The sequence below is a fragment of the Labeo rohita genome, chromosome 25 (assembly GCF_022985175.1).
Source record: "Labeo rohita strain BAU-BD-2019 chromosome 25, IGBB_LRoh.1.0, whole genome shotgun sequence".
Lineage (NCBI taxonomy): Eukaryota > Metazoa > Chordata > Actinopteri > Cypriniformes > Cyprinidae > Labeo > Labeo rohita.
The window spans coordinates 29,529,769-29,553,055 of NC_066893.1; the positions used below are offsets into that span (position 1 = coordinate 29,529,769).

General features: G+C 29.0%; 1 protein-coding gene across 7 annotated transcripts in view; it reads right to left on the bottom strand.

Annotated features, from left to right (window-relative positions):
* The window catches only part of gxylt1a (glucoside xylosyltransferase 1a), a 205,095-nt gene that overhangs the window by 177,966 nt on the left and 3,842 nt on the right, over positions 1 to 23,287 (bottom strand). For 2 of the 7 annotated variants that reach the window (XM_051099750.1, XM_051099743.1), the window contains 7 exons: positions 22,843 to 22,974; positions 22,340 to 22,591; positions 20,785 to 20,908; positions 20,513 to 20,685; positions 13,667 to 14,175; positions 12,385 to 13,083; positions 10,110 to 12,249 (listed from right to left, as the gene is read on the bottom strand). In XM_051099750.1, coding sequence (XP_050955707.1) covers positions 14,002 to 14,175; positions 20,513 to 20,685; positions 20,785 to 20,908; positions 22,340 to 22,591; positions 22,843 to 22,974 — 855 coding nt within the window. In that variant the 3' untranslated portion in view covers positions 10,110 to 12,249; positions 12,385 to 13,083; positions 13,667 to 14,001. Of the gene's footprint in view, positions 1 to 203; positions 1,047 to 10,025; positions 10,084 to 10,109; positions 12,250 to 12,384; positions 13,084 to 13,666; positions 14,176 to 20,512; positions 20,686 to 20,784; positions 20,909 to 22,339; positions 22,592 to 22,842; positions 22,975 to 23,287 lie in introns of those variants that run through there. The other 5 variants (XM_051099746.1, XM_051099749.1, XM_051099747.1 and 2 more) reach the window with 5 other exon arrangements.

The following is a 23,287-nucleotide window of genomic DNA, read 5'->3' on the forward strand; positions in this document are numbered from 1 at the left end:
TATAAAAATAAAAACTGATTCAATATATTAATAAAATTAAATAAATGTTTTACTAAAGTTTAGCAAAAAAAGTTCATCTAGTTGCAAATTAAATTGAATTAGATTAACTATACTTAATGTACTAAAATTAAAACTATAATCATAAATAACAACAACAACAACAATAATAAAATACAATAAATAAGAGAAAAAAATAAAATAACAGAAAAAAAAAATTAAACTGATTCAAAATATTAATAAAACTATAACACTATCTCAGTGCTGGTAAAATAAAACACTGGAACAAAATGCAATAATAATGTGCTGTCAAAATGACACCCACTTCCTGTAATTATATGACACTTCCCTTTGAGAATTAAACTCATATTCATGTTTCTGTGAAGCAAAACTACTGGAGAGATGCAACGTGAATAAATAAAGACACGTCGGTCTAACGAATTAAAATATTAAACTCATAATTAGCATCCAAACGAGGAGAGCAGGAAATCAGTCAAAGCATCGTCTAGAAAAACATCAAAACAACAAGAGAAAAACTCAAAACAATACAGCAGTGTAACCTTTTAGTAAATGCATTGCAAAAAAATATATATATTTATGTTTTATTTTTTAAAACGATTAATGGTGAATGTTTTGCAACAAATCTTTTTAATTGAAAAAAAAAAAATTCAATGCCTGTTCTTTGACTATTTGTCAAAATTTCTAGCAATTTTTTTAAGCAAAAATCACTTCTTGCATATTATATCAGTTTCATGTGTCCTGTGAGTGTTTGCACACATTACAAAATGCCGCAGCAGTACATTGAATCTCTAGGAGCCGATGGATGGTTTCTGCGCGTAAAAGGGTCAAATCGTAGTGAGAATGTGCCGCGTGCCAGTCGTAACTGGGTCATTGTGTCAGAAGCCAAAGACACGAGCGACGGGGCAATAAAGAGTCCCTGGACACATTGAGGAGCCCATCACAAACACCAGATGCCTCGTCTGGCAGGAGCCGCGGGACAACGAGAGAACGGCCAAACGCTGGAGAACAGATCACGTCACCTCCTTCATCTCAATACAAAAATAAGATAAAAATAAGACATCAGACGTGCAAAACAATCACCGCTTAATGTTTGACAAATATAAAGTCATGAAATCACAAAGTCATGCTCATAAAACACTCAGTTGAGAATCTTTGTTTTTTAAATGCTTTTGAAAACACTTAAAAAACACCTCTTTTGCTCACCAAAAGCCTTTATGTGATCAAAATATATTTTACAATATTATAAAAATTGTGAAATATTTTTACTATTTAAAACAGCTGATTTCTATGTGAATATCTGTTAAAATGTAATTTATTTCTGTGATCAAAGTTGTATTTTCAGCATCATTACTCCAGTCTTCAGTGTCACATGATCCTTCAGAAATCATTCAAAGATTTTTAAAAAAGTTAAAAACGGATACTTTTATTCATCAAAGATGCATTAGTTGTGGCAATAAAGTCATTTATAATGTCACAAATGATTTCTATTTCTAATAAATGCTGTTCTTTTGAACTTTCTATTCAGCTATCTGTGAATGCTGAAAAATAAAACCTACAGATTTTCACAGTCACAGATATTTAATTTAATAAATTAATTAGTATTTTTATTTATTTAGTATATTTATTTATTTGGTCATTTTTTGGGTTTTATTGGCTTAATCATTTTATCTATTTATTTTTATTGTTTTTTACTGGTTTAGTCTTTTTTTAGCTTTTAGTTATATTTATATCAATAATAATAATACATTTGTTAAATAACAAAAGCACAACAAAATTAGACAATACAATAAATAAAATACAATAAAAACATAAATAAATAAAATAACAGAAAATATACAAATAAAAACTGATTTAAAATATTAATTAAATTCAATAAAATAAATTAAATATTTATGTTCTGTGTTATTTTATCATGTTTTTTTTTTCTTAATTGGCATAGTCATTTAATTTAATTTAATTTATTTTTATTGTTTTTTTACTGGTTTAGTCAGTTTCGTTCTTTTAGTTTTTAGTTATATTTATATAAATAAAATAATAAATAACATCATAAATTTGTTAAATAAAAACACAGACATAATAAAACAAAAACAAAATACAATAAAAAATGAAAATATATATATATATATATATATATATATATATATATATAAATAAATATATTTAGTTATATGTATAGTTTCCATCTATATTATAAATGTAGTCATTTTGAAAATTAGTTAGTTTATTTTAGTATTTTTTTGTTGTTTTCATTAGTTTTTATTCTATTACTAATTTAGTTTTTATTTATATTTATATTTATATTTATATTTATATTTATTGTAAATGCAGTTTTAGTCATTTAAAATGTATTCTTTTTATATCTTGAATTTAATAAAGTAGTATTTTTTTATTTATTTAGTATATTTATTTATTTTCTTATTGTGTCATGTTTTTCTTTGTTTTTATTGGTTTAATCATTTCATTTACTTATTTATTTATTCAGATTTTTTAATGGGTTTTTACTGGTTTAGTCATTTCATTTTTTAGTCATATTTATAGTTTCCATTTATATTGTAAATGTCATTTAATGTTATTTAATGTCATTTAAAATTAGAGTTTTTTTTTTATTAATCTTTATATTTTAAATTTAGTTGTATACATTTTTTTTTTTTTTATTAATTCTTACAGTTATAGTAATTTTATTTTTACATTTTTAATAGTTTTGTCATTTAATTTTTTAGATTTTATTAGATTTTATTATAATTTTTCTTTTAGGAGTTCAGTTAATGTTTATTTTATTTCAAATAACAAAATATTTTAATAGTTTTAGTTGATGATAATAACTCTGATTTTTTTATATTTTACATGGCAGTCTTGGACACATCAACACAAGACGTTAGCTAATCGACAATTAACTCTTTAGTTCTTAGATATAAACTAATCATGAGTCGAGTAGAAGGCCAGTCGTGTATTTTGATTTCATGTTGCGTCATGTTTTGATTATTGTGGGTTTACAGCGAGCATAAACCATTAAAATCAAACAAGATCAGTGAAGATCAGTGATTCCCAATCAAAACTCAGCGTTCATAAATCAACTCAACTTATTCAGAGCGTTTTCTCAATACAATAACAAACATTGAGTGCTGATGAACACATGAAGTGTGTCATTGATTAGAGCCGGAGGTCATTTACAGCGGCTCAATTGAAATGATTGATGGTCTATTATAGAAATACAGCACAGCACAGCAGCCACATGATGATTTCTGACACAAACCAGCCATAAAGCTCAACATGAACGTCATCGCGCTCCAATTACCGGGAAATACGAGATCCCAACAGATACAAACTGCAGGACGGAGACACGAAATGCTGCGGAAATCAAAGCCTCATTTTCAGTCTCATTCATAAAGACTCAAACCTACAAATAGCAGAATGAAACGACTGAATCCGATCACGCTCTGAATATAAAACAGTGTTCATTAATGCTGCATTATGACAGACAAGCGTTTTATATCGACCTTAAAATGTCAGAAATGTCAACAGACGCATTCCCCTTTGAGAAAATAATCATTCATTTATACCTTATGAAGAACAAAAGAATTATTTATTCACCTATCAAAACCTATGGAAGTTTGTTTTCGCCACATAATAAAAAAATCAGACATTTAATCTCAGTTCTCAGAGTAATAAAGCAGAATTGAGAGATGTTTATGTCTTTAAACACACAATAATCACGTCCAACTTTGATTTAAAGTCCTGAAATTATAATACACACAGCTGGCCTTCTTAAGAAATATGGAGTTTATATCTCACAATACTGTTTATATCACAAATCTGAGTTTGTCTCGCAATTCTACATTTATATCTTGCAATTTTGAGTTTATATCTAAGAATTGATTTACATCTTGTAATTCTAAGTCTATATAGCAATTTCAAGTTTATATCTAACAACTGAATTTATATCTCACAATTCTGTTTGTCGCAAATCTGAATTTATATCTTGCAACTCTAATATATGTGACAACTGCTTCTATCTCAGTTCCGTTTATATCACAGTTATGAGTTCATATTTCACAAGTGAGTTTACATCTGCAATTCTGAGTTTATATCGCAATTCTGTTTGTCACAAATCTGAGTTTATATCTCACAAGTTTCTATTGCAATTCTGAGTTTGTCTCACAATTCTAAATGTATATTGCAATTCTACATTTATAGCTGGCAATTCTGAGTTTATATCTAAGAACTAAGTTTATATCTTGAAATTCTAACTTCATATCACAATTTGGAGTTTTATATCAAACAAATGAATTTATATCGCAAGTTTACATCTTGCAGTTCTGAGTTTGTCTTGCAATTCTGCTTTTATGTTTTAATTTTGAGTTTATATTTCACAATTCTGTTTGTCACAAATTCGAGTTTGTCTCGCAATTCTACATATATATCTTGCAATTCTGAGTTCATATCTCACAGTTCTAAGTTTATATTGCAATTTTAAGTTTATATCTAAGAACTGAGATTATGTCTTGCAGTTCTAAGTTTGTCTCGCAATTCTGCTTTTATATTGTAAGTTTGAGCTTATATCTCACAATTCTAATGTGACAACTGTTCATATCTCAATTCTTTTTGTATCACATCTCTGAGTTTACATCTCGCAATTCTACATTTATATCTTGCAATTCTAAGTTTATATCACAATTTTTAATTTTTCAGTTTATGTCAAACAAATGAATTTATATCTCACAATTCTAAGTTTTGCAGTTCTGAGTTTATTTCTAAGAACTGAGTTTACATCTCACAATTCTACATATCTTGCAATTCTGAGTTTATCTTGCAATTTATATCGCAATTCTGACTTTATATTTAACAACTTAGTTTATATCTCGCAATTCTACAATTATTTCTTGCAATTCTGAGTTTATATCTAATAACTGAATTTATATCTCACAATTCTGCTTTTATATTGCAATTGTGAGTTTATATCTCGCGATTCTGAGTTTATATTTCACAATTCTGTTTGTCGCAAACTTTGACTATATCTCTCAATTCTAGGTTTCTATTGCAATATCTCACAATTCTACATTTATTTCTCGCAATTCTACATTTATCTCTCACAATATTACATTTATCTCACAATTCTGAAGTTATATATTGCAATTCTGTTTATATCTTGCAGTTCTAAGTTTATATTGCAATTCTGAGTTTATATCTCACAATTCTGAATTTATATCGCAATTCTACTTAAATATCTACATTTTGAGTTTATATCTCACAATTCTAAGTTTATGTCGCAGTTGAGTTTATATCTAACAAGTAAGTTTATATCTCACAATTCTACATTTATATCTCGCAATTTTGAGTTTATATCTAAGAATTGAGCTTACATCTTGCAATTCTGAGTTATATTTTACAGTTCTGTTTATGTTGCAAGTCTGAGTTTATATTTATCAACTGAGTTTATATCTCGCAATTCTGAGTTTATTCCTAAGAACGTATATCGTATGTCTCGCGGTTCTGAATTTATATTGCAATTCTGCTTTTATATTGTAAGTTTGAGTTTATATCTCACAATTCAAAGTTTATATCACAATTTAGAGTTTATATCAAACAAATGAATTCACATCGCACAAATCTAAGTTTATATCTCGCAATTCTAAGTTTTGCAATTCTGAGTTTATTTCTAAGAACTGAGTTTACATCTCACAATTTTACATTTATATCTTGCAATTTTAAGTTTATACCACAATTCTGAGTTTGTCTCGCAATTCTACTTTTATATTGTAAGTTTGAGTTTATATCTTGCAAATCTGAGTTTATATTTCACAATTCTAAGTGTTGCAATTCTAAATTTATTTCTAAGAACTCAGTTTACATCTCGCAATTCTACATTTATATCTTGCAATTATTAGTTTCTATTGCAATGTTGAGTTTATATCTAAGAATTGAGTTTATATCTTGCCATTTTAAGTTTACATCAAACAACTGAAATTATCTCACAATTCTAAAATTAAATCTTGCAATTCTGAGTTAATATTGCAGTTCTGAGTTTATATCTAACAACTGAGTTTATATCTTGCAATTCTAAGTTTATATCACAAATTAGAATTTATATCAAACAAATAAATGTATATATTGCACAATTCTAAGTTTATATCTTGCCATTCAAAGTTTTGCAAATCTAAGCTTATTTCTAAGAACCGAGTTTACATCTCGCAATTCTACATATCTTGCAATTCTGAGTTTATCTCGCAATTTTAAGTTTATATTGCAATTCTGAGTTTATATCTAACAGCTGAATTTATCTCTCACAATTCTAAGTTTATACCGCAATTTTAAGTGAACTGAATTTATATCTCGCAATTCTGAGTTTGTCTCACAATTCTACTTTTATATTGTAAGTTTGAGTTTATATCTCGCAAATCTGAGTTTATATTTCACAATTCTAAGTTTCTGTTGCAATTCTGAGTTTATATCTAACAACTGAGTTTATATCTCGCAATTATAAGTTTATATTACAATTTGGAGTTTTTAAATCAAACAAATGAATTTATATCACACAATTCTAAGTTTTGCAATTCTGAGTTTATTTCCGAAAACTCAGTTTACATCTCACAATTCTACATTTATATCTCGCAAGTCTGAGTTTATATCTAATAACTGAATTTATATCTCACAATTTTGAGTTTGTCTCACAATTCTACTTTTATATTGTAAGTTTGAGTTTATATCTCGCAAATCTGAGTTCATATTTCACAATTCTGTTTCTATTGCAATTCTGAGTTAATATCTAAGAATTCTAAGAAGAGTTTATATCTTGCAATCCCAAGTTTATATTACAATTTGGAGTTTTTAATCAAACAAATGAATTTATATCTCTCAATTCTAAGTTTTGCAAATTTTGAGTTTATTTCTAAGAACTCAGTTTACATCTCACAATTCTACATTTATCTCTCACAATTCTGTTTATCTCTTGTAATTCTAAGTTTATATCACAATTTTGAATTTATATCTAAGAGTTTATATCTTGCAACGTTTTCAGAATTGTGAGACAAAGTTGCAATTGGCTTTTCTTAAATAAAAATCAATTGTCATTATTTTAAAGTAGAAAAGTGCAAATCAGACTTTTCACATTTTTAAAAATTGTGTATTTTGATCTGTTTTTCTGGCAATTCTGCATTTTTTTTAAGGTCTGCAAGAAAGTTTGAATTGTGAGATAAGTCATGTACTTATACATTACTTTTGTGTGTGTGTGTGTGGGACATAAGCTTCCATTGAAACCCAAACAACAAAACAGCATTAAAGAAATGAACAGTTTCTGTAAAGGGCTATTAGTGGCGCTCCATCTTTCTGAGACTCTATAAATGAACAGCCAATGAAAATCCTCCAAACAGAGACACGCTCGAGTGACATCATTCCTCTCTCCGGTCCACACAGTCCGGCGCTGCGGGCTGAGAGCTAATACACATTTCTGCCTGCTTGCTCTCCAATTTTTGCTCAGATTCTGGCACCTCATCCATTTCCCAAACAGCTCGTGTGTTTCCAGCATCGCGGGTCGTTTCCCGTTCACCGCTTTAATTTATGTCTGGGCTGCGGTGCCATCGAGCGCGGGCCGTGATGGAGCCAATGGCGTGATTTAGCCGCGGGCAGCGTCGCTTAAAATCAAACCTCACATTACAGCTCCAGCTAACATCTAGCACATCCCAACCGTTCACAAAACACACGTGATTTCCCCATGCCCGCAAACACTGGGGCTCGCTGGCATTTAAATACTTCAGTTTAGTCTCACCGCTAGCGCATAATCGCTTCTGAATGAAATGAGGCGACCCCATCCTGCGTCCCCATGCTTTCAGAGCAGGTTCAGCTCCAGGCGCTGAGAACTAGACTAACTAGCAGGTTCAATGATAATTACACCAAACACACGCAAATGGATTCATGTAAAACTCTGAGGCTGTTTGGAAATCAGGAGGCTTTTATAGAGGAGACGCTCATCCAAAAACAAGATTCAGCTGTTAAACACAGACATCAGCACATGATTATGATCATTTAGTTCATGCACTGATGATCAGTTCTGTATAGCTGTGAATATTTCTTTAAATTTTCAATTTTTTTTTTTTTTTTAAATTTAAATTCTGAATCTTTTTCTTTAAATAAACAAACATATATTTACTGCTTAAAACAATCTTAATTTTCTTGATGCAAAATGTGATTATAATTAACATATTAAATATAATTTTAAATATTACATTAATATTATATTATATTATTGTAAAAGTATTAAAAAATATTGATGCAAAATGTGATTATAACTTAACCTATTAAATATAAATGTAAAATATTACATTAATATTGTATTATATTATTATAAAATATTTAAAAAAAATCTTGATGCAAAAAATAATTATATTAACATATTAAATATAATTTAAATTATAAAAGTATTTAAAAATATTAATGCAAAATGTGATTATAAATTAACCTATTAAATATAATTTAAAGTATTACATTATAATTGTATTATATTATTATAAAATATTGATGCAAAATATGATTATATTAACATATTACATATAATTTAAAATGCTACATTAATATTGTATTATATTATTATAAAATATTATTCAAAAATTCTTGATGCAAAATATGATTATATTAACACTAAATATATAAAAAATATTGTATTATATTATAAAATCTTATTTTAAAAACTCTTGCAATATATGATTATACTTAACATGAAATATAATTGAAAATTATATTATATTAATGTATTATTATATTATTACAGAAAATGTTATTATGATTATAATGAACATATTCACTATAATTAAAAAAATGTATTATGTTACATTATTATAAAACTATACTTTATTTAATTCTATATTTAATTATTTAATTTAAAATGATTATAATAAAAATTGCACAGGTACTGCATACACACACACCTATCTGAAAGTGTATATTATTTATTAAATAACTTGTAATTAATAAATTATATTTAAATGTTTTAATTATATCCATCCATACATCTAATTATTAATTAAATTAAAATTTAAGTTTAAAATTTTTTTAAATTATAATGAAATATATTACATAGTTAAAATATTAAACTGATTTTTGTTACTATAATATCTATCCATATGAATCTCTTAAACAAATCGATCAATTTTTCTTAATGCGAAATTTGATTATAATTAACATATTAAATATAATTTAAAATATTACATAGATATTGTATTATACTGTTATAAAATATTATAAAAAATATTGATGCAAAATATGATTATAATTAACATTAAATATAATTTGAAATTATATATTAATGTTGTATTTTATTATTTTTAAAAAATATTAGACACTTTTTTTATGCAAAATATGATTAAAACTGTAGTATTGTTACATTATTATAAAACTATACTTTTTTTAAAATAAAAACTGCACATGTAATAAATAAACATGAATAATATATCAAATTGTATATTATTTATTAAATAATTATATTTCAGTATTATAATTATATCAATCCATGCAATGATTAATTTAAATAAATATATTAATTTAAAATGAAGCAAATATACATTTACTACAAAAACTTCATTTTCCTGAAGCAAAAATTAAAATAAATACATTATATATAAATAAATATATATATAAAATATATATATAATCTAAAACAAAATGGTACATTAATGTTATTATTAGTTATACAAAACGGTTTAATTTTCTTAATGCACAATTTGAATAGGATATAAAATATACTAAATTATTTAATTAAAATATCTTAAATTAGCTAAAATATTAACATATCCTTCCATCCGTCAACTTGTGCATTTGATAAACAATCATAAACAGTGTTATTAAAAACACACCAACTATAAACACTCTTCCAGTCTGTTCTTCTGTCCCACATCCTGTAAATCTCACAACACAACGAGCGCCAAACTCAAAAATATGACAAATACATTTAAAAAACGAAAAAGGTGCACATTTTCTCCCAAATCAGTGTGAATATGTGGGTTCTTGTAATGAAGTACCTGAACATTGCCTGAACCGTCACTGTGGATCCATTTCTCTGAACACATCCTCAATCCACTGATGAAGACACAATTCAAAACAACTCAAACAAACAACTTTTATTACAAAAATATACTGTATCATTCAGATGTCATCATTGCAAACACATCAGACGTTTGAGAGGAAACACAGACTCAACAATTAATATTTCAACCACAGACATTTCAAATATTTCACCTGATTTTCTCCTAAATTAATCTGTAAATTTCTCAGTAACACATCAGAGCAGATTTATTTAATATTACAAATGACCTGTCAAAACCTTTTTTGTTATATATTAACAAATATATTTTTGTAGTATTAAAAAGTGTAATATAATTTTTTTCTTTACTTTAAATAATTAATTAATTATTTATTTTTATTTTATTTTTTTTATGTGTGAAATGTAACCTAGATGGTAGAAATGTCACTGACATCTATTACAGAAACTGTTTCAAACAGAATCACTGCCCATATCTGTCAAAAATAATCTGAATAAGTGTAATTATAATTCTAATAACTGTCATTAAAATGTAAAATCATTTTTAAAATGGCACTGAGCATCACAAATAAATCCCACATTTATATTTTCAGACATACAGTATAAAGACTAAAAACAATTATAAGACAAATTTATCATTTTTCTGTATAAAAGCATTGATTTTTGTGATTCATCTGAATTGATTTTCACCTACATGACAGTTTTAGTATTCTGAGAAAACACTGAATATCATTGAGAGCTGAGAAACAGGACGAATGTGGACGTCTCGTGTGTGAAACAGTCAATATGAAAAGTGCTGGTCTGGAATCAGTTTATATCCCATGAGTATCATTATGACAACTGAGAAGAGCTGATCCTGGGTCAGCAGAAATACACCAACACTAATGGAAACTCACTTTGTAGCAATGTGTCATTGCATCACTGTCTCACCAATGGATGAGAATGGGTGCCGTCAGAATGAGAGTCCAAACAGCTGATAAAAACATCACAATAATCCACAAGTAATCCACACCACTGCAGTCCATCAGTTCACATCTTGAGAAGACAAAAGCTGAAACAAATCCATCAAGATGTTTTTAACCTAAATACACTGAGTCCATAATCCAGGATTCATCAGATACTGTAAAACGAAATTCAAGGACTTTTCAAGCAGAATTTTTTTTTTTTTTTTTTTTTTTTTTTTTTTTAAGGACGTCAATTAGAGATCTCACTTACAGTTTGATATTTTCCACTGTATTAGAAAAAAAAAAAAATCAGAAAGAAAGATTTGCGAAACCGTTTTGAAATCCTGATCTGAAAGAAATGATTTGTGACACGTGCTCCAGAGTCAGAATTGAATCAAATGATTCATGAACCCACACTGAATTCTGGATCTGAATAATAATTCGCAAAACATTTCAGATTTCAGATCAGGACTCGGAGCAGGGTTTATTCCACAAAATGAAGGATTTGCGATCCGTGCTCTGAGTCCTGCTATGAAATGACCTGAAGTCCTGATCTGAATTAAATGATTCACGATACTCCATTTGGAGTCTCAACCCAAATCAAATGATTCATGAACCCTCTCCAAAGTCCCCATCTAAATCAAATGATTCACGATACTCCATTTGAAGTCCCGATCTGAATCAAAAGATTTGCAATACACAAAGTTCAGATCTAAGTTAAATGATTTGCGAACCTTCTCTGAAGTCCCAATCTGAATCAAATGATTCACAATACTCCATTTGGAGTCTCAACCTGAATCAAATGATTCGCGAACCTCTCCAAAGTCCCCATCTAAATAAAATGATTCACGTTACTCCATTTAAAGTCCTGAACTGAATCAAATGATTCACGTTACATTAAGTCTCGACTGAAATCCAGTGTTTCACATTACTCTATTTGAAGTCCCGATCTGAATCAAATGATTCGCAATACGCTAAGTTCAGATCTAAGTCAAATGATTTGTGAACCTTCTCTGAAGTCCCAGTCTGAATCAAATGATTCATGATACTGAAGTTTCAATCTAAGTCAAATGATTTGCAATACTCCATTTGAAGTCCTGATCTGAATCAAATGATTCACAATGCTCCATTTGGAGTCTCAACCTGAATCAAATGATTTGTGAACCCTCTCCAAAGTCCCGATCTGAATCAAATGACTCATGTTACATTAAGTCTCGACTGAAATGAAATGATTCACGTTACTCCATTTGGAGTCTCAACCTGAATCAAATGATTTGTGAACCCTCTCCAAAGTCCCGATCTGAATCAAATGACTCATGTTACATTAAGTCAAATGATTTGCAACTGAAATGAAATGATTCAAATGATTCACAATGCTCCATTTGGAGTCTCAACCTGAATCAAATGATTCGTGAACCCTCTCCAAAGTCCCGATCTGAATCAAATGACTCATGTTACATTAAGTCTCGATTGAAACGAAATGATTCACATTACTCCATTTGAAGTCCCAGTCTGAATCAAATGATTCATGATACCGAAGTTTCAATCTAAGTCAAATGATTTGCAATACTCCATTTGAAGTCCCAATCCCAATCAAATAATTTGCTATACGTGAAGTCCTAATTGAAACCAAATGATTTGCAATACACAAAGTTCCAATCTAAGTTAAATGATTCGCAAACCCTCTCCGAAGTCCCCATCTAAATCAAATGAATCACATTTCTCCATTTGAAGTCTTGATTTAAATAAAATGATTCGCAATACTCCATTTAAAGTTCTGATCTGAATCAAATGATTCACAATCTGATTGGAGCATATCAACACAGTGAATCTTTCTGCGATGCAATGGTTAAACTAATTTAGTTTTGAAAAGCTTTGTTTCACCTGTCACTATGCTTTTTAAAATCATTAAAAGTGATGTTGAAACTGAAAATGAACGGCGCTTTTACTTTGTTCCGGTTTGTGCTAGTGAATCGCTTGAAATGAATGATCAAAGTCACGAGTTTGAATCAATCGGAGCGATTCCAGCATAAATGACTCACGCAATCAATTCGATTCATCCATTTCTCTTTTCGTGTCTTCAGCCACAGTACACTGTAAAAAATAAAATAAAAAACACAATTGGTTGAATCAGCTTAAAATAATTTGTTACCCTGCTGCCTTAAAATTTTAAGTTCAGTCAACTAAAATAAGTTTATTTAACTTGAAATGTCAAGTTGTACTAAATAACAACTTAGATATTTGTGTTTGCTAAACTCAACAGATGGGTAAGTAACCCAGCTGCCTTAAAATTTGAAGTTGATTCAACTCAAATATCTAAGTTGTCACTTAGTATAATTTAACCTTTCTAGTTGAATAAACTTTTTTTTGAGTTAACTGAACTTAAAATTTTGAAGGCAGACAAGTTACAAATTATTTTAAGCTGACTCAACAAATTGTTTTTTACAGCGACTACTACTGGTTTAGCTCGCTAGTTTTATGACATTAATTGAAATGTGCACAGACCAAGCACCGTTTACAGTCCAAAACAGCTCTAAACTAATATAGTGGCTGGATTTTGATGGACTTTTTAACTGGAATAAGTGTGATTATGGATTAAAAACATCTTAATGATTGATTTGTTCCAGCTTTTGTCTTCTCAAGATGTGAACTGATGGACTGGAGTGGTGTGGATTACTTGTGGATTATTGTGATGTGTTTATCAGCTGTTTGGACTCTCATTCTGACGGCACCCATTCACATCCATTGGTGGGACAATCTCTGATGGCCTGAGGATGAACACACTGGATGAACTCTTCCTTTCAAGGTCAGTAACTGTGATCAAATCTGAACTACTGTAAACGTTTCTGTAGTAAACGTACCTGATGAAGGACACTCACTGTACGACATGTTCGTTCACTCAAACGAGCTCCCTGATGAGTCCGTCAGACGTGAGGTTTGTCGACACTGATTGTCAGCCGCTGATCGTATCTGAGGTTCAAAGTGACTCTAGTCACAATGGCGAGCGTTAACTCAAACCTCGGTTCGTCTGGAGCTGTGGTGATCTTCCTGAAGGTCTCTGACGGTCTGCCGCAGTCGTTTGGTGAAGGCGTGTCGTGATCGGCCGCAGTACGTGTGATCGGTGCTCTTCAGCTTCTCCTCCAGCGGCAGCAGCAAACCACGGACCGGATCTTCATCGAACGGAAACTGAAAAGCAGACAGAAGAGCGTCAGATGTGCTGCATATGAACAGACTAACTCCGATCGAATAAAAAAAAAAAAAAAAATGAACTTTGCAACATTAACACTGTCATTTTCCTGTTTATTACTGTAAAGCTGCTTTAAAATAATCTGTATTGTATAAAGCACTAAATAAATAAATGTGACTTGAAATGCAATTGAATTTTCAGCATCAGTACTCCAGTCTTCAGTGTCACATGATCCTTCACAAATCATTCTAATAGGCTGATTTGCTGCGCAAGAAAATGTTTATTATTATTATTATTATGAAGCATTTTTTCAGGTTTCTTTGATAAACAGAAAGTTCAGAAGAACAGCATTTATCTGAAACAGAAATCTTTTGTAACATTACAAATGTCTTTATCATCACTTTTGAACAATTTAAAGCATTCTTGCTAAATAAAAGTGTTAATTTCTATAATTTCTTTCCAAAAAAAAAAAAAATATTATGTTTTAAAATATTATAATGTTATTTAACACAGTATTATATGCTAATATTTTAGGTTATGTTTTTTATGGTTTTATTTTTCATTTTATTTAATAACAAACCTGGTATTTGAACACAATTTTAGTTTTAATTTTTATTTTTAACCTAGTTTTTTATTATTAATTTAATAATTTTTATTTGTTTATTGTTTTACCTATTTATTTTAATCTAATTTTATCAATTATTTTCTCATTTTAATAGTTTATTGTTCATATACACTGTGTGCAGAATTATTAGGCATGTTGATATTCTGGTCATATTTTTTTTCCAAACACATTTTACCAATTCCAAACCACATCAGTCTTAATAACTACTGTCAATTTTGTATTTAATCATTTATATGTGATATATAATTGTCCGTGAAGGCTGGAAGTGAAAAACTCCTTATATTTAGGTGTGCATAATTATTAGGCATGTTTTCTTTTACAGATAAAATGAGCCAAAAAAGAGATTTAACCCAGACTGAAAAGTCCAAATTATTAAATGGCCATGAGAAGAATGCAATACTAATGCATTACAAGAATTTGCAAAGTTAAGTCTTGACCATTGGACAGAGAAATGCTTGTTGAGTCTGCATGGTCAGAAAAAACAGGTGGAGAAGAAAAGACGCATGTTAACTGCAAAAGAATTAGGAATTAAGGTGAAGAATTAGGTGTGACACCATCAGGAACCGTTTAGTCTCCAGCGCCACCATTTTCCAGAACTGCAACCTACCTGGAGTCTTCAGAAGTGCAATGTGTCAGGTTCTCAGAGACTTTGATGGTAAAAAATCCTAAAAAATGCTCCTGACTTACAAGAATAACAAGCTGATGTGTTGTGAAATACATGAAGACAGTTGTTTTTATATGCTTTATAGACAGATGAGTTGAGAGTGACTCTTGAAGGACAAGCATCACATCCTCTTGTACCTCTGATTCAAGAATTTATCTTCCAAAATCTGGCAGTAAGTTTTGGGAGTTCATGTTTAGTCTCCTATCCTGAAAAGTCTGACTTGCAGAGATGGACTAAAATGAACTCCCAAAAATTACTGCCAGATTTTGGAAGATAAATTCTTGAATCAGAGGTACAAGAGAATGTGATGCTTGTCCTTCAAGAGTCACTCTCAACTCATCTGTCTATAAAGCCTATAAAAAAAAAAGAAAAAATGTCTTCATGTATTTCACAACACGTCAGCTTGTTATTCTTGTAAGTCAGGAGCATTTTTTAGGATTTTTTACCAAGCAAAGTCTCTGAGAACCTGACACATTGCACTTCTGAAGACTCCAGGTAGGTTGCAGTTCTGGAAAATGGTGGCGCTGGAGACTAAACGGTTCCTGATGGTGTCACACCTAATTCTTCAGCTTAATTCCTAATTCTTTTGCAGTTAACATGCATCTTTTCTTCTCCACCTGTTTCTTCTGACCATGCAGACTCAACAAGCATTTCTCTGTCCAATGGTCAAGACTTAACTTTGCAAATTCTTGTAATGCATTAGTATTGCATTCTTCTCATGGGCATTTAATAATTTGGACTTTTCAGTCTGGGTTAAATATCTTTTTTGGCTCATTTTATCTGTAAAGGAAAACATGCCTAATAATTCTGCACACCTGAATATAAGGAGTTTTTCACTTCCAGCCTTCACGGACAATTATATATCACATATAAATGATTAAATACAAAATTGACAGTAGTTATTAAGACTGATGTGGTTTGGAATTGGTAAAATGTGTTTGGAAAAAAAATATGACCAGAATATCAACATGCCTAATAATTCTGCACACAGTGTATATATATATATATATATATATATATATATATATATAATTTGTTATTTTACTATATTGCTTATTATTTATTATTTACTTATTTCAATCCAATTATTTCAGAATTTATTGTACTAAAAATGTATATTTTTATGTATTTGAATTTATTTTAATAATTTTTTGATTTTTATATTTTACAGTTTTTTCTCTAAAATTAGTATTTTTATGTATTTGAATTTATTTTAATAATTTTGTTTATTTTTATATTTTACAGTTTTTTCTCTAAAATTAATACAAATTTCAGGATGTTTTACAGATGAGAATTAAGTCATAAACATATTTTCACGAAGCAAAAAAGCATCCTTAAAAACCTATTTTCATTTTCTGTATATGAAACAGAATTTCAGTCACAACACAATGTTCATGAGACAAAAACAAAGCGAAAGTGTGAAATGAGACACTTATGAAGTGAAAGGAAGGTGACGTTTGAAGTGTGTGTGTGTGTGTGTGTGTGTGTGAGACTGATGGAGGTGGAGCTCGTCCTGTGTGTTTTCGGGTTGTTGATCTGGATGTGAACTCAGTCGGCGCAGAAACGATGAGACGCATCCAACTGAATCATGGGACGGCGCTAATGGCAGCGCTCATTTAGCTAATGGTGCACCACACTTCCTGTGATATGAGAGAACTACTGACCATAAACACACACACACACACACACACACACACACAGCCTATACAACTGCAGAATAAAAATACATAATATACAGATATGTTATAACAAAATCTCAAGCAATGATGACTTGTGAAACAGTTGAGTCTATTTCTAACACTGAGTGAATCATAAATCAGTTCAAGTTTATTTTATTTTTTTCTAATCTGTAGTGTCAGATGTATTATTTATTTATTTACTTGGGGTTTTTACTTATTTATTTACTTAAATACATTTTTTATTAGTTTTTATATTATATTATATTTATTTATTTAATCTTTTGTATTATTTTAATCTGTTTATTTAATATTTTTATTAGTTCTTATTTACTCATTTAAGAATTTTCATTATTTATTATTACAGTCTTACTATTTACCTATTCATTTTATTTTTAACTTTTTATATTATTATTTACTCATTTATTTCAATCTAATTATTCCAGTATTTTTTATTATTTTTAAATATTTTTTAAATATTAATTTTTATATAGTTTATTTCTCTTTAACCTAATTTTTTATTATTCATTTAATATATACATTTTGGCATTTGGAATATTTGGCATTTATTTAAATCTAATTTATATTAATCAAATTATTATTCAGTTTAATTTGTTAGTTTAATTTTTTTTTTTATTATTGTTTATCTACATATTTAATAATATTCTTTCAATATTCTTATTATGTACCTAATCATTTTATAATTCTTTTTCTATTTTTTATTTATTTACATTTTTTATATAATTTATTTCTTTTTACATTTTACACAGTTTAAAACACACTGGTCCAGTCAAATAACACTGTGTTGTATATTCTCTGCTATAGCAAGGACAATACAATCATCTATTTACTATTTTCCCAACACAACGTTCTCGTTACGTTCACAGCTGAACCTCAGCGACGGCACGGGGCGAGTGTGAACTGTGGGAAAAAGACTCTAACAGTCCAGAGCTGCCAGCTGGATCAGGAGAAATCACTGGCAGCCTGAAACAAGACGGAGAGCAGCGCCAGCACAGACCCGACAAACACATCTCAGATCATTACAGCGTTTGGCCGCCGCAGCACCTGAGCAGGTGTCCATCCACACACACACACACACACACAGAGCCGCGCACTGAGTAACAGCGTCTAATTAGATTTTACGGGTTACGCAAACGCACCTAATGAAATCACACCGTGACCATATTAAACACTCGCGGCGGGACAGCGACCGCACCGACACAACACACACACCAACTAAAAATAACACAAAAATAACTCACACATGACCTACAATTCTTGTTTGTTCAGCACTTTGTTCTGCAGGTGCAGCTGTAAAGTGCTTTATAAATTACGTGAATGAATGAGTGAATGAACGACTGACAACTGATAACAAAATATTCAGACACTATAAACATACTGCCATTGATCATATGAGTGTTATTTTATATTATCATAGATTTTATTAATATTTTAAATTCCATTTAAATTTAGCTTAAAATTGTCATTTTGTTGTTTTCGTCATTTCTATTTATTTATTTGTTTATTGTTTTAAATAAGTCTATATACATTTTTTTCCAATTTGTCATTAAATTGTTATTGTTTACCATTTTATTATATATTTGGTTTTTTACATCGATTGTCCTATTATTTAAATCTGTATTTTTTTATTATTCATTTAATAATTTTTTGCATTTATTTAAATCAAATTTTAATTGTTCAACTGCTGACAAATCCTATTGTTATTATTTACTTATTTATTTTAATTTTTTTATTGTTTATCTATATATTTAATAGTATTATTTAAAAATTTTTGTTTTTTATTTACATTTTCATCATTTTGTTGTTTTTGCCATTTTTATTTATTTATTGTTTCAAATAAGTCTATATAGTTTTTTTTCCTATTTTAATCATTTTTTATTTTTAATGGTTTATTTATTTATATTTATTGTCCTATTATTTAAATCTGTCTTTTTTTTATTATGCATTTAATATTTTTTCCCCATTTATTTAAATTATATTTTAATTTATTATTAAAACATTAACTGAATATATATATACACTACCGTTCAAAAGTTTGGGGTCAGTACATTTTTATTGTTTCTTTTTTTCTTTTTTTTTTTTAAAGAAATTAATACTTTTATTCACCAAGGATGTATTAAGTTAATAATTAAAAGTTTATTAAAAGTTAATAATAAATAATTTACATTGTTATAAAATATTTATATTTTGAATAAACACTGTACTTTTTAAACTTGTTATTCATGAAAGAATCCTGAAAAAAAAAAAAAAAATCACAGGTTCCAAAAAATATTTGGCAGCACAACTGTTGATATTATCCAACATTGATCATTCTAATAATAAATCCGCATATTAGAATGATTTCTGAAGGATCATGTGACACTTAAGACTGGAGTAACAGCTGATAAAAATTCAGCTTTTCATCACAGGAATAAATTCTATTTTAAAGTATGTTAAAATAAAAAAACATTATTTTATATTGTAAAAACATTTTGCAATATTACAGTTTTTTTCTATATTTTTAATCAAATAAATGCAGCCTTGATGAGCATAAGAGACTTCTTTAAAGACTATTACAAGTCTTACTGACCCCAAACTTTTGAACGGTAATGTATATATATATATATATATATATATATATATATATATTTTTTTTTTTTTTTTTTTTTTTTCCAGTTAATGTTTTAATAATAAATTTGTTGTATTCTTTTTATTTATTTATTTATTTATTCTTTTATTTATTTTTATTTTTTTCACATAGCCTTATCAATAATTTATTCCAAAATTAGTTTCAGTTACATCAAGCTAAACTGACTTAAAGTGAGAAATTCTGCCTTGGAAACTAGCTGAATTAAATTGCATTTTACATTTATATATATATATATATAAATATATATATATATATATATATATATATATATATATATATATATATATATATATATATATACACATTTTAGTTCAAGTTTTTATAATTAATTTGTTGTGCTCTACTCATTTTTAAATATTTTTCTATTTTTTTATTTATTTATTTACATAACTATTAAAAATGTATTTCTATATTACAATATTATCAAGTTAAACTGATTGAAAACGAAAAATACTGTCTTGGAAACTACCTCAAATATAACAGCTTTAATATTTCATTTTAGTTCAAGTTCAGTAATTTTATTGTATGTTCTTGTCATTTTATTAGATTTAAAAAAAAATAATAATTCTATACAGTTTTTATAAATTTTATATCAGCTTTAGTTATTTTAGTACATCGTACAGACATAAACTGAACAAATTAAATGTTGCCTGTTTTATTAGTATTTTATTTCAGTTAAACTATTTTATTTCAAGTGAACAGAATGTTTTCTGTGTCTCACCTGCTGAATGGCGTCATAAACGGCTCTGAAGGCGGGCTGCTTGTCGTCATGGTAAACGCCGCGGTTGCCGTGGAGAACGTAAACGCCGTGTTGTTCTGCGCTGATGCAGTTGCTGCCGTAAATACAGTGATCGGGACGATAATTCCACTGACACTCCAACACCAGCAGACTCTCTGTGACCACAGACAAACACCGCACAACAGTGTATTTATGCACACATGATGATGATGATGAGGATGAAGATCTGTGCGGCTGCAGGTGAGCTGGTTTACCTGGGTTATGGTGGAATATGATGTTGAGCAGGTCCTGGTCTCCCCACGTGATGTTGAGCTTGTATTTGTGTAACAGAGGCATCAGGAGATCGGCCCACTTCAGATCCACTGCCGTCATGTCGTTCTGTTCACACACACACACACACACACACACACACACACACACACACTCGTGTCCATCAGTCGGTCTCAGGTGTGTGTGATCTGTGTGCATGTTTTTACATAATTATTCTCACTCGGTCTCGTGTATATGTGTCTTATAAATGAATGATGAAACTGCTTCGGTAATGTGGAAATATGGGAAAATGAGCAACAGTAAAACAACACTGACCTCTGCTGGTGAGATGACACAAATAATAAAAAACAAGTGTATTGTAACATCAAGAACTAAGGTTTTAATATTTATATGCTAGAATGTGTGTTTTAAGATGTATTAGAATCTGGTCACCATTTGTGTTCTTCATATTTTTAAAGATTTTATTAGATCCCATAATAATACTGTAGATAACTAAATATCCAGCAAATAATTGAATGGAACAAAGTATCAGTCTGTCACTAATTGTTAAATAAAATAATAATAAAATTGATAATAATAAAATAAAAAAGATAATAAAATAAAATTGATTTTAAGATAAAATGTGCATATTTGCATATAACAAATTTCCTTTTTTTTAATTTGTAAAAAAAAAAAGAAGTATTAAATCTAAGTAATAATATTTCTGTTAACTCATTAGCATATTAAAAATATATTATTACAGATTTTATTAATATTTTAAATTATGTTTAATTTTAGCTTTTTTTGTCATTTTGTTGTTTTTGCCATTTTTTATTTATTCATTGTTTTAAATACATCTATATTTTCCCCCCCAATTTTAATCAAATTGTTATTGTTTACCTATTTATTTTAATCATTTTTCATTTTTAATGGTTTATTTATTTATATCTATTGTCATATTATTTAAATCTGTAATTGTTTATTATTTACTTAATATTTTTCCCCATTTACTTGAATTAGAGTTTAATTGTTTACCCATTTTTAATCCTATTTTTATTATTTATTTATTTTAATATATTGTTCATCTATATATTAAATAGTATTATCTTAATATATTTTGGATTATTTTATATTACAGATTTTATTAATATTTTAAATTGTTTAATTTTTCCTTAAAATTTGAGTCATTTTGTTGTATTTTCGTCATTTGTATTTATTTATTTGTTTATTGTTTTAAATAAATCTATATATATTTTTCCACATTTTGATCAGATTGTTATTGTTTACCTACTTATTTTAACAATTTTTTTATTTTTAATGGTTTATTTATATTTATTGTCTTATTATTTAAATCTGTAAATTTTTATTATTCATTTAATATTTTTTCCCATTTATTTTAATTGTTTACTAATTTTTTAATCTAATTTTTTATTTGAGATATACACACACACAGCCAGTTTTTGAACGGTAAGATTTTTTATGTTTTTAAAGACATTAATTTGATCGAAAGTACAATTAAACGTACTTGAATTAAATGAATGAATCACAGGTGTTTTGTACCTTGAAGTGTTTGTGTCTGATGCGCGTCATGTTCATCAGCATGACTCCTGAGTTGACGCCGGTTTTGCCGTAGTACGGGTGTCGCGCGAATCGATTGTACCAGCCGATCCGCGGCTCCTCGTGCTCCGGCGCCATCGCGGCCACGTGACTGCCGTTAAACCGGGACAGGAAGCTCCAGACGTCCTCCGCCGGCCGCAGGAACAGGATATCCGTGTCCACGTACAGCACAGAGTCCACCTGCTTTAAAATCAGCTGAGAAACCAGCGTGAGAGTCAGATCAGACACTTATTACACTTCAAAGACCCTTCAGACGCATCCTGTGAACCCAAAACCAACGTTTCCACAGTTCTGCTCTGACAAAAACTTCAAAGCGTCCGTCAGCAGTCGACATGAAACGCAATTTTACTTCTGTAAAGTGACATTTTCAATTGAAAATGTATATACACGCACAAGATGAACTGAAAGCTTCAAGTATAGCAGAAGTATTGGGTTTAGATACTCACAGGAAGGAAGAGTCTTTGTGAAGCGCAGGGTTTGAAGAGTTTCTTCCACTCTCTGGCGTTTTCGCTGGGGAAGGTGATGGGATAAATGCTGTAGTCGAACTTGGAGCGAAACCTCTGCGGCCATGACTCCAGCTGCACGAGACAGACGGGATTTCATGAACATCAACTATTCAACTGATTGATGATATTCACTATATGTCTTGATTTACGCAACTAAAAAAAAAATACACTACCAGTCAAAAGTTTTTGAACAGTAAGTCTTTTCTGCTCACCAGGCCTGCATTTATTTGATCAAAAATACAGCAAAAGCAGTAATATTGTAAAATATTTTTACTATTTAAAATAACTGCTTTCTGTTTGAATAGATTGTAACATGTAATTTATTTCTGTGATGCGCAGCTGAATTTTCAGCATCATTACTCCAGTCTTCAGTGTCACATGATCC